The sequence below is a fragment of the Lipotes vexillifer genome, unplaced genomic scaffold (assembly GCF_000442215.2).
Source record: "Lipotes vexillifer unplaced genomic scaffold, Lipotes_vexillifer_v1.1 scaffold442, whole genome shotgun sequence".
NCBI classification, from domain to species: Eukaryota; Metazoa; Chordata; class Mammalia; order Artiodactyla; family Lipotidae; genus Lipotes; species Lipotes vexillifer.
This window is the reverse complement of record NW_006790311.1, coordinates 4,127,960-4,146,421: the sequence shown is the minus strand read 5'-3', so window position 1 is coordinate 4,146,421 and position 18,462 is coordinate 4,127,960. Positions and strand designations below refer to the sequence as shown.

General features: G+C 38.2%; 1 protein-coding gene across 1 annotated transcript in view; it reads left to right on the top strand.

Annotated features, from left to right (window-relative positions):
* The window catches only part of ARHGAP32 (Rho GTPase activating protein 32), an 82,925-nt gene that overhangs the window by 36,249 nt on the left and 28,214 nt on the right, over positions 1-18,462 (top strand). The window contains exons 6-7 of the mRNA XM_007463637.1: positions 10,416-10,565; positions 14,531-14,633. Of these exons, the coding sequence (XP_007463699.1) occupies positions 10,416-10,565; positions 14,531-14,633 (253 nt within the window). The remainder of the gene's footprint in view (positions 1-10,415; positions 10,566-14,530; positions 14,634-18,462) is intronic.

The window sequence follows — 18,462 nt, the reverse complement described above, 5'->3', positions numbered from 1 at the left end:
GGGAAAGATATCTTAAAGCATGGAAATCATACACAAAGACGCGATTAGAAATTTAGACAAGATAAGCCAAAGACTGGGAGAACATGTTTGTAACGTAAGTAACTGACAGGGGACTCGTTTCCCGATTATATAAAGATTCTTGCCCATCAGTAAGAAAAGGACAACCAACTAGTAAAATGGGCCAAGGATGTGAACAGTTATTTCACTGAAGAGGAAGACTGAATGACCAATGAACATGAAACAATGCCTAATCTCATTAGCAAGCACAGAAGTGCACTTTAAAGTGGAATAAAATTTCATACTGATCAGATTGATACAAATGAAAAAGTCTGACAGAACTGAATAGGACAAAGAAATGAAGAGTGGAATCCTGAAGTACACCCTATGGGAGTGTTATGTTGGTAAATCATTTTAGAGAATATTCTAGCAGAGTTGAAATATGGTTGAAAAGTACATACTCTACAGCCCAATTGTCCTAGTCTTCAGCATGAGTGCCAGAGAAATTCTCTCAGCTGTGCCAGGAGACACCAGATTGCTCAATACAGTACTGATTGTAATAACAAAAACTTCAGAACTCTCTGAATGACAGTCAACAGAATGGGAGTACAGCTGTAGTATATACTTACAGGGGAATACTATAATGCAATTAAAAGGAATATACTGAGCCACAACTATATATTCTCAAAATACATAGCTTTGAGGAAGGTTTGGTATAGTATGATTCCATTTCTACAAATTTTAAAAACATGCAAAATGATAATATATGTTGCTTATGGCTGTATACATGTACAGCTAAAGTATAAAAACATGCATGGAAATGATGACATAAATCACAGCAATATCTTTTTGGATCCATCACCTAAAGTAATGGAAATAAAAACAAAAATAAACAAATGGGACCTGATTAAACTGAAAAGCTTTTGCACAGCAAAGGAAACCATAAGCAAAATCAAAAGACAACCTACAGAATGGGAGAAAATATTTGTTGTTTTTGTTTATATGTATCTAGTAGGTTGGTTGCATTTCCCTGCCTTGGAGAAGTGGCCTTTTGTAGGAGGTGTCCTTGGCATCCCAGCAGCGAACTCCCCTCTCATCACCAGAGCTTTGTGCTGGGCTTGGGTCACAAGCGGCTGACTGTGGAACCCTGTGGGGGCCTGGGGCTAGTGCTGGCTCACTGGGGGCAGAGTCAGGGTTCAGGAGAGCCCGGGGCTGTTGCCTGCCCACTGGTGAGTGAAGCCAGGTCTTGGGACTAGTGCTGGCCTCCTGTAGGGCAGGGCTGGGTCCTGGGTTCTGGCTGCAGAGCCCAGGGGTCCTAGAGCTGGTATCAGATGGCGGGTGAGTAGCGCTGCTTCCTGGCACCCTTGGCTGTGGAGGCTGGGATGTCCCAGAGCTTGTGTTAGCCGGCTGGAGGATGGGGCCAAGGCCCAGAGGATGCTGGGCCTGCTGCCTGCCTTCTGGTGGTTGGAGCTCGGTCCCGGGGTCTCTTTCTGGAGGTCCCTGGAGGTCCCAGGTTTATTGTCTGTGCACTGTTGTGTGAGACCGGGTCCTGGGTCCTCTGGTGGGCCTGGCTGTGTCTAGGGGCGGCTGTGGGCTTTGGGAGTCTTAAGCAGCCTGTCTGTTGGTGGGTGAGGCTGTTTCTACACCCAGTTAGTTGCTTGGCCTGATACGCCCCGGCACTGGCGCCTGTAGGCTGATGGGTTGGGGGCTGGGCTGGGTCCTGAGGCCGATAAGCTAGAGGGAGGATTCCAGAATGGTGCTTGCCAGGACCAGTGTCCACAGGGTAGACCGGACTCCTCAAAAATGGCTACCACCTGTGTCTGTGTCCCCAGGGGAGCTGCCGTTGCTCGCTGCCTCAGAGAGACTCTCCAAGATCAGCAGGCTGGTCTGACCGAGGCTCCTTTCAAATCACTGCTTCTGACCTGCGTCCCGGAGTGTGTGAGATTCTGTGTGCCCTTTAAGAGTGGAGTCTCTATTTCCCCCAACCCTCCGGGACTCCCAAAGTAAGCTCTGGTGACCTTCAAAGCCAAATGCTCTGGGGGCTTGTTTTCCTGGTGCAGGACTCCTGAGCTGGGGAGCCCAGCATTGGGCTTGGACCCCTCACTTCTTTGGTAGAAGCTCCGTAGTTATTACTAGTCTCCTGCTCTGGTTCATCCACCCTGAAGGTTTGACTGTATTGCAGCTCCACCCCTCCTACGTGTCTGGTTGTGGTTCTTTTTTTATATCTTCAGTTGTACAAGGCCTTTTCTGGTAGGTTCTGGTCTTCTTCATCGACGATCGTTCTGCACATAGTTGTAATTCTGGGGAGCCCGTGAGAGGAGGCGAGCTCAGAGTCTTTCTACACCATCTTGGCTGATCTTGAAGAGCAGAATTTGTTTTAGAAAACTAGTCTGTGGATATAATAACAAAGTAAGGGAAAAATCAATTTGACATTGCTTAGAGAAATGTCCTTTCTCCATATCTACTGGTATGAATATATATGTTGTGCGTTAAATGAAAACAAGTTTATGGAATTTTGTATTAAAATTTGAATCTTTTCATATTTATTTAACATAAAATATTTCAAAGTATGCAACAGAGACAGAATTTGAGAGGTTATAAAGACCCTTAAATATCCCAGAGTCCAGTTGCCTGTATTTCTATTCCAGTCTCTTAAATTTCCATCAAATGGTCATCTAATCTATGTTTGTAAAAATTTGAGCAAAAGGCAGGACATTGTGTACAACTGTGAAAATCCATGGGACATGTAAACCTTACACTCATACTTTATTATACCTTAGGTTAACCAAGATAATCTCCTCAGGTATTATGCATCCCACCTCTACCCTCTCACTTTGTCTGCTTGGCCATATGGATTCATTACAGATCTTAGAACTTGATGCATATAATCAAATAAACCTAATGCCAAGGCTCTTATCTGACACAAATCATCTTCCTTTAATTTAATTTACTGAGAAATTACTTCAAGCCCAGACTTCTCTCACGTCAGTCTAGAAGATTTCTAAGACCCAATTTAGAGAACTCTGATTTAAGTGAAGTATTATGAGAAAAGGAGAATTCTTAGGATTTGCTGGAGAAATACTGTACTTGTGTAGTTAGAAACTCCTGGTGCCCTGCCTCTCCATGTCAAGGTTCACCGTGCCCCTATAAACTGGCTGTTGGTATCATAAAGATTTACCTTGGAGATACTAAGTTGTGTGTCATACTGCTAAAGCTTTTAACTACTGGAAGAACTGGTCTGGTTGCGTTTGTGTCAAGTTTGAAGCAAGATTGCAAGCATGAAATCTTGTCTAAATGATATGGAAGAAAGTAGCCTTGTGGCACATGTTGCATTTTAACCCTAGAGTAGGGAATTTGAATACACAGTGGTATGATTTGCTTTTGTCTAAGTACTGTTTTGTGTTGTATTTTTTATCTGTGGAAATGTCTGTTACCATTTTCATTTCTCTGATCCACCATATTTGGTGGACCTTAACCCTAACACACTTCCCACTGTATTCCAAGGTTCCTCTGCTGAAGTGGGTTTAGAGGCACTTACCTCTCTATAAAGCCAGTCCCCCACTCTCCCTTCCTCAGGAGAAGTCTCCTGATTTCATTGACAGTATTCCATACTCTGTTCCTCGAAAAGTAGTTTTACTAAGAAGTTTACTAGTTTGTTATAAGAAAATGGGTGGGGGCAGTGTAGTTTCCAAAAGAAATTTCTTTTAGCCATTTTATTGTCTAAGAAATGGGAAGAAAATATAAAGTGAAGAAAAAAATTAATATGAAGAGACATTTATATTTGGAAGTGTTGTTAGATCTTCAAATTTGTAACTAAATTGAGTATTTTTATCAGTTTAAATTTCCAGTGCAATGAAATTTGTCTATCTCAATAGGTAATTGATTATTTAATTATGGATGCCAGAGTTTTTCACCATAACTATCTCTAAATTGGAATGCCAATTGCAATAACAATAACAGCAACACTAAAACTGTGTAGAACATAGTTCAATCTTTCTTTGAAGACTTAGAAATTATTTAAGATTGTATGTCTAGTCACCATTATGAATATTAGTTATTTTGGTATCTCACATTGGGATATAGGTTGGCAGGAAGAGACCACACCCACCCCTCATTCCCATTACAAGTTTTGGTTTAAAGTTCCCAATTTATTTAGTAGTGTTTTTAGAAAGGTGACAGAAGCAGCGTGGCCACGCCGAATAGAAGCCAGGTTACGTGCATATCAGCACAATTTCCCAGAACCCACAAGTGCCAGATGGGGGCACAGAGTTGCTAATGACACTCTCCACTGGTCTTACTTTTGTGTCATACTGCAAGCTCTTACTCGAGTCTTATGTCATTATTTAGGAAAAATAAATATGAATGGTCTTTACCGAACAGGAAAAGATAGCCAGCTTTCCTTCTTCTTGAGCCAAACTTAGGACACCAAAGACAGTCAAAGCTACCAGGTGTCCTGGAAAGTCCAGTTCTGCCCAGGTTGCCCTCTGACTAATGTAATTTTATTGTGTGTGAGAGTTTGGTCGGAGGAGCATGAATACAAATCTATTTCCTTACAGGTATTGCTGAATTGTGAACGTATTTCCTGGTTAATATATAATTAATTTCAATCAGTAATTCGAGATACGATACTGCCAACTGATGTGAAAGAAAGAAACCTATTGCTCTCTACTTGCAGGGAGCCCAGTTCAATATGGCAAACTATCATGGCAGGATTTTTAATGCTCTAGCTCCATTTATGCTGAAAATCGTCACTCCCTTCCTTCTTTCCTTCTGGGGAGTATTTTAAGAAGTCATAGTCGTTCTTCATGATATTCAAATCTTTATGACGTCCCAAAGCTGGCCAGTGGGAGTCCATTCAACTCAGTTCTTTTGACATGGCTCCTGATGGGTGTGGGTGCTTCCCCTGCTTTCTGTCTCAAAAAAATAATCGCAGTCTCACCTTGTGCTTGCTTGCTATCAACTTGCAAATGGCATTTCTCCAAGGAGTCCTGGTTTATTTTGTTAGGGAATGATATTTAGAAATCCAGATCTGAGACCAAAGGCGTTCATGCAACTGGAATGAATTCTAAGCCTTTTCAGTAGCTAGAGCTTAGGGAAAATGTGTATATATTTTAATTTTGAGTTCATGTTCACATTTCCAACTCAGAGCTAACATTAGGGATATTTTTGCTTAAATTCCTTTATTTTATTATTGTATCTCCTTTCTCTCACACAGTTGAAAGAAGTTAAATATTACTTGGTAGTTGTTTTGTCCCTAGAATATATCCCAGTAATCATGTGTGGTTAGTTTATTGTTGACAAGGCATTTAAAATATTTTCTCTCTGTTGACAGTGTTACCAATTTGATATATTATTAGATACATTTCTTAGGTTATTTCCAATCTTAGGATTTGCTTTTTTAACATTCTAAATTTATATTTGAACATGTAGAAAGAACACTAACATAATTCAGAAGTCAAACTACATAAAAAGGTATATTCAGAACAGTCTCATTTCTTATCTCCACCCTTTCCCCACCTTTTTTTTTTTTACCCATTATTATTAATTTCTGGTTTATCCTTCCAGTGTTTCTCTTTGCAAGAATAAGCTCTTATGTACACACATACATGTGTTTATTATGTATTATGAATTTATGTGTGTGTGATGTATTTATTCCATATTCTCTTATGCTAAATATACTGTTCTCTACCTTCCTTTTTGACTTAATATATTCTTGGGATTGCTTCATATCAATAGGTAGAGATCCTCTTTAAAAAAAAAACAAAAGCCAAACAGCAGTCCTCTGCGCAGATGTATCCATTAATATTCAATCAATTTGCTGTTAATGCACATTTAGGCTTCTAATACACCTATTGGGTTATTTTTAAAGTAACCTTTCTAAAGTGTTTAAACTCTTCAGTGTGTTTTCATTGCATAAAATCCAGACTCTGTATTATGGCCTCTAGTGCTGCCCTTTACCTACCTCTTCAGCCTCATTTCATACAGTCTTTCTTGTTCACTACACTCGCATCTTCCAGTTCATATATGACTTCCTCAGACCTTCCTTGACCACCTTATCAAGGTATTGGGTTGGCCAAAAGGTTTGTTCGGTTTTTTCCATAAGATGGCTTTAGTAGTGCTTAGTTGTCTTTAACTTCATTCGAAACAATTTTGTTAGATTGTATTGTGACAGCTGTCATATCAGCGTGCATTTAAAAAAAACTTATCAAAATTGGTGAATTTTTGTGTAGCCACTTTAATATTGAAGATGGAAGAAAAAACGTGACACTTTCGGCATATTATGCTTTATTATTTCAAGAAAGGTAAAAACGCAACTGAAACGCAAAAAATGATTTGTGCAGTGTATGGAGAAGGTGCCGTAACTGATCGAACGTGTCAAAAGTGGTTTGCGAAGTTTTATGCTGGAGATTTCTCTCTGGACAATGCTCCACAGTCGGGTAGACCAGTTGAAGTTGATAGCGATCAAATCGAGACATTAATTGAGAACAATCAATGTTATACCACTCGGGAAGTAGCCGACATACTCAAAATATTCAAATCAAGTGCTGAAAATCATTTGTATTAGCTTCGTTATGTTAATTGCTTTGATGTTTTGGGTTCCACGTTAGTTAAGCGAATAAAAACCTTGACCGTATTTCTGCATGTGATTCTCTACTTAAACATAATGAAATTGTTCCATTTTTAAAACAAATTGTGATGGGCCATGAAAAGTGGATACTGTACCATAATGTGGAACGGAAGAGATCGTGGGGCAAGTGAAATGAACCACCACCAACCACACCAAAGGGCAGTCTTCATCCAAAGAAGGTGATGTTATGTATATGGTGGGATTGGAAGGGAGTCCTCTATTATGAGCTCCTTCCAGAAAACGAAGCTGTTCATTCCAACAGGTCTAATTAGTACTGCTCCCGATTAGACCAACTGAAAGTAGCGCTCGACAAAGAGCATCCGGAATTAGTCAACAGAAAATGCATAATCTTCCATCAGGATAACGCAAGACCACATGTCTCTTTGATGACCAGGCAAAAACCGTTACAGCTTGGCTGGGAAGTTCTGATTCATCTGCTCTATTCACTAGACATTGCTCCTTTGGATTTCCATTTATTTCGGTCTCTACAAAATTCTCTTAATGGGAAAAATTTCAATTCCCTGGAATACTATAAAAGGTACCTGGAACAGTTCTTTGCTCAGAAAAGATAAAAGATTTTGGGAAGATGGAATTATGAAGTTGCCTGAAAAATGGCAGAAGGTAGTGGAACAAAACGGTGAATATGTTTTTCAACAAAGTTCTTGGTGAAAGTGAAAAATGTGTCTTTTACTTTTACATAAAAACCAAAGGAACTTTTTGGCCCACCCAATAGTTTCTTTTTCTCATCACTATTACTGCACTCTGTTTATTTCCTACTAGCAGTTAAAAGCAATCTGAAATTACCTTGCTGTCTTAATTTAGGCTGTATCGTACAGTGGCTAAGAACTTGGGTTTTGAGCTAGATCATCTGACTTTTAATCCTGGTTCCATGACCTTAGACATGTTACTTAGCACTCTGTGCCTGAGTTTCTTCCTCTAAAAAGGGGGTAATAATAGTATTTTCCTTATAGGATCCTATGAGAAATGAATGGTTAATAAATATAAACACTTATGCAGTTGTTGGCACGTAACTAAGCGTAAAATAAATGCCGGCTATATGGGTATTATTATTTGTTCATTCCTTCTCTCCTCAGTAAAAGCTCTGACAGCAAGAGCTTGTCTCACTTGTTGCCCACTGTACTCTCAGTTCCTGAGGTACAGGAGGCACTTACATGTTTGTTGCTAAATGAATAGTAGCTAATATTCAGTTCCCATCCCTTTGAAACATTCCTGGAAATCTGACTAAAAGAATGCTTTCTCATGTACATCATATGCAGTTGCCAAATCCAACAGATATTTTCATCAAATACAGCATCAAAGTACAAATGCCTACTTTTTAACATGTGTCTTGGAAGTTCTGGTCAATTATTAAAATCTGAAAAAGAAATAAGAAATTATTCTTATCAGAAACAGGATGGAATTACCATATTTGCTTTAACACAGTTATATATCCATGAAATCCAAAAGGATCAACTAAAATTCTCCTAAAATTGTTGAGAGTTTAGAAGATGATCAGATTTGAGCCATACATAAAGAAATAATTTTCCAGTATACCAGTAACTACCAGTTAAGACTGTAATTGAAGAAAACTATTATTCTACAAAAGCAGCAAAAAAGAAAAAAGGTAAAATACTTAGCAATATCCCTAGCAAGAAATATGTGGAATGTGTCTTTTCCTAAAGAAAATTAGAAAACTTTACTGCGAGATATAATAGCTTTAGAAAACTGATGACACACCCTGTTTCCAGGTAGAAATATTGAATAGTATAGAAATAAAAATTCTTCCAAATATATAAATATAATATTAAATTACCATAAAGCAAACTCATTTGTTTTTATTCATTAATCTTCTCAAAATTATTTTAAAGTTTATTAGAGAATGTTCAAAAATGAACAAAAATGGTTTGATGGCCACACTTGAACAACAAAGATTCATAACACACAGTCTGCTAGCGACTAGGGGAGAATAAAACTCATACAAGTTCAGTAACTTTTAATATACTGATATTACAAGTGTGACTTACTTCTGAAGTTACCCCAATGTGCTATAAATGTCTCAGCAGATAAGAGACCATGTCATTTAACTTTGTAGCAAGGATCTCAGATACAAGCGAGGTTGTAATTTACCCAGAGTGTCACAGCATGTTAGAGATAGCATCAAAATTATACTGACAATTCTAAGTAAACTTTAAGTAATTGGTATAGAAAAAATAAATTTCCTCTTTAATCTGTGTACAGTCTAGGATGACTGCCTTGTCCCAGTTTGTTCAGGACTTTCCTGGTTTTAGCACTGAAAGGCTCATGTCCCAGGAAACCTCTCAGTTATGGGCCAATTACAGTTGATCACCTTTGTACAGTTCATAGAAAAGATGCTTAAGTCTGTAAATAGAGTTTACCCCAAAATGTAAAGAGAGTGTTTAATCTGGTCAGAGTAACCCATCTAGTGGTCCATTTAGGCCACAAGTTAATCTCAGTACACAGAATTCCTACAGGAGGATTCATCAGTTCAAGGGTTATGATTTGGGTTCCCTCAAGAAACTATAGCAGGGTTCAGTAAGACTCCTGTAGTCATATACAAACTGAGTAGGAGGATTGAGGCCATGTGGCTTAGTGTTCTATCCTGCAGCTAATCTCTGATCTTATGGTAATTTGTTGTATGTTGACTTCTAGAGTAATTTTCCCTGCAGGCTGCACTTCTCAGCAAAAGTCAGTTTTCTAAGGATTTGTTTGCTTTCAGATCTTTTGCTGTTATCTTTCTAACATATAAGTCAGTGGAAATATCTTACTATATGTAATTTACTTATCTCTTGCCTTGATCTACAAAGGATTTAAGGTGACATATTTGGTAGACTACAGATGAATGTTAATAGAAAATCTAATGCTTTTTTATGTGTGTGTGTGTCTTGTACTTACATAGCCATTAGTTTGACAAGTGTGATCTATATCATAATGCAATGAGAAAGAGGGAGTTGTTTTGTTTTGTTTTTTTTTTTTTGGCGGTACGTGGGCCTCTCACCGCTGCGGCCTCTCCCGTTGTGGAACAGGCTCCACAATGAGAAAGAGGGAGTTGTTTTGTTTTGTTTTTTTTTTTTTGGCGGTACGTGGGCCTCTCACCGCTGCGGCCTCTCCCGTTGTGGAGCACAGGCTCCAGATGCACAGGCCCAGCGGCCATGGCTCACGGGCCCAGCTGCTCCGCGGCATGTGGGATCTTCCCGGCCCGGGGCATGAACCCACGCCCTCTGCATGGGCAGGCGGACTCCCAACCACTGCGCCACCAGGGAAGCCCTGAGGGAGTTGTTTACTTTTTCAGTTTTACTTTCCAGATTGTAAATGTCATGAAAATTTCTAACCACTAAATAAAATATTTTAGAAATTAACTAGAAATGCAGTTTTTAAATTTACACCATTTTAAGTCTTACTTACCATGAAGATCTCCAAAGCAATATAAAACTCAGGTCCCAGTTATCCTGTAGCATGCTTGGGTAGCATTGGGAAGATGGCTGGTTTACCACGCTTGATTTAAAGAAGTCACAAATTATAATACTTCAGTTTGCTCACAATCCCATCAAATAAGATCACAGGCTGGTGAGAAGAACATGCAAAACCCTGATATTATTTGTAAAGCAACTGTTTCTTCAACTTCTGCTGAAAATTTCCTGCAGAATATAAAGTACACTTGTCATAGATTATTTTGTAGTCAGCTGTTGAGATCTGCATTTCTTTTCACACTAAGTAAAAATGTGACCTCTTACCCCAACTAAGGTATTTTCTCTTTATTATTATTTTTTAGTATCTAAAAAGCACGGCAAGCTCATTACTTTCTTACGGACATTCATGAAGTCTCGTCCAACAAAACAGAAGTTGAAGCAGCGTGGGATCTTGAAAGAAAGGGTATTTGGTTGTGACCTGGGGGAGCATCTTCTGAATTCTGGTTTTGAAGGTAAAAATAAAATTTATAAACTCATAATTTTAGTTTCTGACCTCCCCCTGTTGATTTGCTATAATCAATTAAAGTAGATTAGGCAAAGCAGTACCTATCCCAAGTAAGTTCAGCAGCACGTATTGAACATTCTCAGGTACTCACCTGAGTTCTGGGGCAGCTGAGAATCAAGAGGGGTCTAGGAATGCACTTTGGCATCAGAGATGCTTGACATCTGTTCAGGAAGAGGAAAACATTCACACAGAGGTTATAGTAGCTCTGCTAGTTTACATTATTTTCATATCTGTCCAGATAGCGTCCTCAGCCAGTTTTCCTTCTCACAGTTTATTCTAAAATGTTTATTTCTCTTTTGAAAAAAAAGTCATAGTTTTGAGACTGTATATTACCAAGACCAGCCTCCCAACTTCTATAACTAGAAATTTCAATTCCTTTTTCTGTAAATTAAATTCTCATTCAAGAATTCAGTGCTTGGATGAATGGATGGATGTGATCATTATGAGGGAGTGTTTTCCAGTTTGTTACTAGCTTTCAGATATCAATTCAGCAAGTTTTAGTTGTGCTTAGAAGTTTTGGTTGTGTTTCCATTCTTAGTAAGTGTGGTAGAGAGGACAGATGCCAATATATTATTTCTTTATGAAAAAATAACAGGTTTAATAACTGTAATGGTTATATATTCCCTAACTATGATAAAATCTATTCTAGTGGAGCAAAGGGTTTGTAGGTGTCATTGATTTTTTCATAGGACTTGTTTTATTTGCTGCACATATTTGAAGCCAAATATCCTTAAAATGAGATAGCTTTTTTAAAAAGTGAGAACTTTGTAGAAAACTAGGTAAAACTACATTTGGTACAAAATGTAAAAAATATTTTAAAACTCAAGGTGAGGAAACTCTGTTGCCCGAATGTATTTCTGTTTGAGGTTATTTGGCCCTTTTAACAAGAGGCTTTCTTAAACTATTGTAAATATACGGGGAGTTTATAATCAGAGCACACTAGAAACAAGCAAGGCCCAAATAACCCCTGAAATTAATCCTTTAGGTAATCGTATTTTTCTAACCAAAAATCATGATGCACATTCTAATGTGTAACACTGTACCGTGTACTCCTGGCCTGGAAGCCACTGCCTTGAGAATGGAACTTGACTGTTTCGTCTGTGTTACACAATGCTTGCATGATGCCTGGCATATAAAAGGGATCTTTGAATGATGGCTGAATGTGTAAAGGGAATGACTGACTGAATAAATGAAGAGAAAAGAACAGAAATGGAACTGAAACGGTCAAGAAAAATAAAGGACCAATTTCTGTCATACTTACTTATACTTCTTTTAGCCATGATTCTAATCTTAAGGTTCATCAGTTTAAACACTTACTTCCTATTGTGTTGTCATTTGATGATAAAAAAAAGTACTAAAAATATTAAATGAGTGGTTTAGAAGTGTATTATTTGGAGAGTGTGGGAATAATTCTTAAAGTTATATCACCTTTGGGCTTCCCTGGTGGCGCAGTGGTTGAGAGTCCGCCTGCCGATGCAGGGGACACAGGTTCGTGCCCCAGTCCGGGAAGATCCCACATGCCGCGGAGCGGCTGGGCCCGTGAGCCATGGCCGCTGGGCCCGCGCGTCCGGAGCCTGTGCTCCGCAATGGGAGAGGCCACAACAGTGAGAGGCCCGCGTACTGAAAGAAAAAAAAAAAAAGTTATATCACCTTTTGGAAGAACCATTTTGGAGGTTTCTAATGTTATGTTTTGACTGGGTTATTATTTAATGTGCACTTGACTGGTTGGTTAGATGGTTTGAGGGGGAAAGGTAGTTAATAAAATGCCTTTTTGTACTAGGATTTCTTCTAATAATATATTGGGTTCTCATATTACTTTCTTATGTTAGTGAAAAAAAGAATTCAGATCTTTTCTCTTTTTATCTTCCTATACTGTTCTTCAGTTTCTACTCTCTGTTTTTCAGAATGAAAGTTTATGCTCTTCTCTTTCATTTTGCTACTAATTTTTTGTCTCATTAGTCTCTCTTAAATTCCTAAGTAATAGCAATGTTCAGTTATATAGTTTTATTTATGAAGTTCTATGATGTGATTGTTTTTTGGACATTCAGTCCTTTTACTTAGGAAACATAAAGTGTAAAGAAACAGTTCAGATGTTTTCCATGAAGTATGATGTCTGTAGAGGCTTAGCTGTATAATCAGGGAAAGACCTCTAATTCCCCATATTTTCAAGTTTCCCTACTTGTTTGGGAGAACATAAGCAAGTATGAATATAATATCACATGGTTGTAAGAATCCCAGGGAAGTTATCTATACTTTTTGACAGATGTTACGTTATTTTTTTTCAGGTTTTTTTTTTTTTTTTTGGAGTATAATTGCTTTACAATGTTGTGCTGTACAGTGAAGTGAATCAGCTATATGTATACCTATATCCCTTCCCTCTTGGACCTCCTTCCCACCCGCCCCATCCCACCCATCTAGGTCATCACAGAGCACCGAGCTGAGCTCCCTGTGCTATATACAGCAGGTTCCCACTAGCTATCTGTTTTACACGTGGTAGTGTATTTATGTCAAATCTAATCTCCCAATTTGTCCTACCCTCCTCTTCCCTCTCTGTGTCCACATGTCCATTCTCTACATCTGTGTCTCTATTCCTGCCCTGAAAATAGGTTCATCTGTACCATTTTTCTAGATTCCACATATATGCATTAATATACGATATTTGTTTTTCTCTTTCTGACTTACTTCACTCTGTATGACAGACTCTAGGTCCATCCACATCTCTACAAATGACCCAATTTTGTTCCTTTTTATGGCTGAGTAATATTCCCTTGTGTACATGTACCACATCTTCTTTATCCATTCGTCTGTCGTTGGACGTTTAGGTTGTTTCCATGTCCTGGCTATTGTAAATAGTGCTGCAGTGAACATTGGGGTACATGTGTCCTTTTGAATTATGGTTTTCTCAGGGTATATGCCCAGTAGTGGTATTGCTGTGTCGTATGGTAATTCTATTTTTAGTTTTTTAAGGAACCTCCATACTGTTCTCCCTAGTGGCTATATCAATTTACATTCCCACCAACAGTGCAAAAGGGTTGCCTTTTCTCCACACCCTCTCCCGTGTTTATTGTTTGTAGATATTTGTAGACATTTGTAGATGGCCATTCTGACTGGTGTGAGGTGATACCTCATAGTAGTTTTGATTTGCATTTGTCTAATAATTAGTGATGTTGAGCATCCTTTCATGTGCCTCTTGGCCATCTGAATGTCTTCTTTGGTGAAATGTCTGTTTAGGTCTTCTGCCCATTTTTTAATTGGTTTGTTTGTTTTTTTGGTATTGAGCTCCGTGAGCTGTTTGTGTATTTTGGAGATTAATCTATCGTTCGTTGCTTGATTTGCAAATATTTTCTCCCATTCTGAGGGTTGTCTTTTCGTGCTGTTTATGGTTTCCTTTGCTTAAAGCAAAAGCTTTTAAGTTTAGTTGGGTCCCATTTGTTTATTTTTGTTTTTATTTTCATTACTCTAGGAGGCAGGTCAAAAAAGATCTTGTTGTGATTTATGTCAAAGAGTGTTCTTCCTATGTTTTCCTCTAAGAGTTTGATAGTGTCTGGCCTTACATTTAGGTCTTTAATCCATGTTGAGTTTATTTTTGTGTATGGTGTTAGGTAGTGTTCTAATTTCATTCTTTTACATGTAGCTGTCCACTTTTACCAGCACCACTTATTGAAGAGGCTGTCTTTTCTCCATTGTATTTTCTTACCTCCTTTGTCATAAATTAGGTGACCATATGTGACCACTTATCTAGCGTAGATGTGAAATTAATTAAATATGCCCTTGTCAGTTTTTGTAGTAGATTAATCACCCCTTAAAACTTTAATTTGCCAATTTCATTTTGCTAAGACATTCTCATTTTTTGTGACTTTGTTTCCACTGAATACTCTCAGTTTAATCCATGTCTTCAAAAATTCTCTCTAGTGCCCCAGGTTCTTCAAAGCTGTACAGCGTTCATTGAGAGATATGGCATCGTGGATGGAATATATCGTCTCTCTGGCGTTGCCTCCAATATCCAGAGACTACGGTAAAACCTCATATGGCATTTTCTTTTTCGTTCCTACTGTAATTCATTAAAATGAAACTGTTTCAAAATTAAGTCACTTATATTGATAACCATAATTTTCCGTAAGATAGTTTAGATAAAGTAGGAAATAATATCCATATTGTTCTCTGTGTATATTTTCCTAAATGCCATCTCTTCATTTGTAGTATCAGAAAACCACGTCCCCTAATCTCTTCAATACTGTATTTTCTCTTTGCAATATTTGAAAATTTTTAAAAATTGAATTTGGACCTATGATAACCATGAGAGATGATAATTTACATTATAATAGAATTATTCTTTAGTTAATTACAATTGATGAGAGCAAACTTTCTAATCTCCTTTCACCTGGGCTTTGTAGTATATGTTCAAGTGTGCATTTACTACATTTTGTACATCCTCTCCCATTATAGTCTCAGAGACAAGAATAGTGGTATCCTTTACACCAGCAATAGAATTTTAAATTTTTGCTTAATCTCTTAGATTCTAGTCTATTCTTAACATGTTATTATCCTTTATTTTTCACTGTGGTGCATGATAATTGCCATTATTCTACAGCATTTTAATGTTCTGATTTGACCACAGAGTTCATCTCTATTTTCAGGAATACATGTTTGGAAAATAACTGAAATTGATTCTTTTCTTTTTTTTTAATAGATCTTTATTGGAGTATAATTGCTTCACAATACCATGTTAGTTTCTGTTGCACAACAAAGCGAATCAGCCATATGCATACACAGGTCCCAATATCCCCTCCCTCTTGAGCCTCCCTCCCATCCTCCCTATCCCAGCCCTCTAGGTCATCACAGAGCACCGAGCCGATCTCCCTGTGCTATGCTGCTGCTTCCCACCCGCCAACGGTTTTACATTTGGTAGTGTATATATGTCGATGCTACTCTCACTTTGCCCCAGCTTCCCCCTCCCACCCCATGTCCTCAGGTCCATTCTCTCTGTGTACCTCTTTATTCCTGCCCTGCAACTAGGTTCATCAGTACCTTTTTTTTTAAGATTCCATATATATGAGCGTTAATATACAGTATTTGTTTTTCTCTTTCTGACTTACTTCACTCTGTATGACAGACTCTAGGTCCATCTGCATCTCTACAAATGACCCAAGTTTGTTCCTTTCTATGGCTGAGTAATATTCCATTGTATACATGTACCACATCTTCTTTATCCATTCATCTGTCGTTGGACATTTAGGTTGTTTCCATGTCCTGGATATTTTAAATAGTGCTGCAGTGAACACTGTGGTACATGTCTCTTTTTGAATTATGGTTTTCTCAGGGTATGTGCCCAGTAGTGGGATTGCTGGGTCATATGGTAGTTCTATTTTTAGTTTAGTTCTTTTTAAAATAAATCTATTTATTTATTTATTTACTTATGGCTGTGTTGGGGCTTCATTGCTGCACGTGGGCTTTCTCTAGTTGCGACAAGCAGGGACTGCTCTATTGTGGTGTGTGGGCTTCTCATTGCAGTGGCTTCTCTTGTTGCGGAGCATGGGCTCTAGGCACGCAGGCTTCAGTAGTTGTGGCGCACGGGCTTAATCATTCTGCCTCATGGGCTCCAGAGTGCAGGCTCAGTAGATGTGGTGCACAGGCTTAGTTGCTCCATGGCATGTTGGATCTTCCTGGACCAGGGCTCGAACCTGTGTCCCCTGCATTGGCAGGCGGATTCTTAACCCCTGCACCACCAGGGAAGTCCTATTTTTAGTTTTTTAAGGACCCTCCATACTGTTTTCCATAGTGGTTGTATCAATTTACATTCCCGCCAACAGTGCAGAAGGGTTCCCTTTTTACCACACCCTTTCCAGCATTAAATTGTTTCTAGATTTTTTGATAATGGCCATTCTGACCGGTTTGAGGTGATAACCTCATTGTAGTTTTGATATGCATTTCTCTAACAATTAGTGATGTTGAGCATCTTTTCATGTGCCTCCCAGCCATCCATATGTCCTCCTTGGTGAAATGTATACCTAGGTCTTCCACATGTTTTTTAACTGGATTGTTTGTTTTATTGATATTGAGCTCCATGAGCTGTTTGTATATTTTGGAGATTAATCCTTTGTTGTTTCATTTGCAAATATTTTCTCCAATTCTGAGGGTTGTCTTTTTGTCTTGTTTACGGTTTCCTTTGCTGTGCAAAAGCTTTTAAGTTTCATTAGGTCCCATTTGTTTATTTTTGTTTTTATTTCGGTTGCTCTAGGAGGTGGGTCAAAAAAGATCTTGCTGTAGTTTATGTCAAAGAGTGTTTTCCTATGTTTTTCTCTAAGAGGTTTATAGTGTCTGGTCTTACATTTAAGTCTTTAATCCATTTTGAGTTTATTTTTGTGTGTGGTATTAGGTAGTGTTCTAATTTTATTCTTTTACATGTAGCTGTCCAGTTTTCCCAGCACCACTTATTGAAGAGGCTGTCTTTTCTCCATTGTACGTTCTTGCCTCCTTTGTCATAAATTAGGTGACCATACATGCATGGGTTTATCTCTGGGCTTTCTATCCTGTACCATTGATCTATATTTCTGTTTTTGTGCCAGTACCATACTGTCTTGATTACTGTAGCTTTGTGGTATAGTTTGAAGTCAGGGAGCCTGATTCCTCCAACTCTGTTTTTCTTTCTCAAGATTGCTTTGGCTATTTGGGGTCTTTTGTGTTTCCATACAAATTGTAAAATTTTTTGTTCTAGTTCTGTGAAAGATGCCATTGGTAGTTTGATAGGGATTGCATTGAATCTGTAGATTGCTTTGGGTAGTATAGTCATTTTCACAAATATTGATCCTTCCAATCCAAGAACATGGTATATTTCTCCATCTGTTTATGTCATCTTTGATTTCTTTCATCAGTGTTTTATAGCTTTCTGAGTAGAAGTCTTTTGCCTCCTTAGGCAGGTTTATTCCTAGGTATTTTATTCTTTATGTTGCAATGGTAGATGGGTGTGTTTCCTTCATTTCTCTTTCTGATTTTTCATTGTTGGTGCATAGGAATGCCAGAGATTTCTGTGCATTAATTTTGTATCCTGCAACCTTACAAATTCACTGATTAGTTCTAGTAGTTTTCTGGTGGCATCTTTAGGATTTTCTATGTATAGTATCATGTCATCGCAAACTGACAGTTTTACTTCTTCTTTTCCAATTTGTACTCCTTTTATTTCTTTTGCTTCTCTGATTGCTGTGGCTAGGACTTCCAAAACTATGTTGAATAAGAGTGGTGAGAGTGGGCAACCTTGTCTTGTTCCTGATCTTAGTGGAAATGCTTTCAGTTTTTCACCATTGAGTATGATGCCTGCTGTGGGTTTGTCATATATGGCCTTTGTTATGTTGAGGTAGGTTCCCTCTATGCCCATTTTCTGGAGACTTTTTATCATAAATGGGTGTTGAATTTTGTCAAAAGCTTTTTCTGCGTCTATTGAGATGATCACATGGTTTTTATTCCTTAATTTGTTGATGTGGTGTTTCACATTGATTTGCATATATTGAAGGATCCTTGCATCCCTGGGATAAATCCCACTTGATCATGGTATATGATCCTTTTAATGTGCTGTTGGATTCTGTTTGCTATTATTTTGTTGAGGATTTTTGCATCTATGTTCATCAGGGATATTGGTCTATAATTTTCTTTCTTTGTGATTTTTTTTCTGCTTTTGGTATCAGGGTGTTGGTGACCTCATAGAATGAATTTGGGAGTGTTTCTCCCTCTGCAGTTTTTGGGAAGAGTTTGAGAAGGATCGGTGTTATCTCTTCTCTAAATGTTTGTTAGAATTTGCCTGTGAAGCCATCTGCTCTTGGACTTTTGTTTGTTGGAAGATTTTTTTTTTT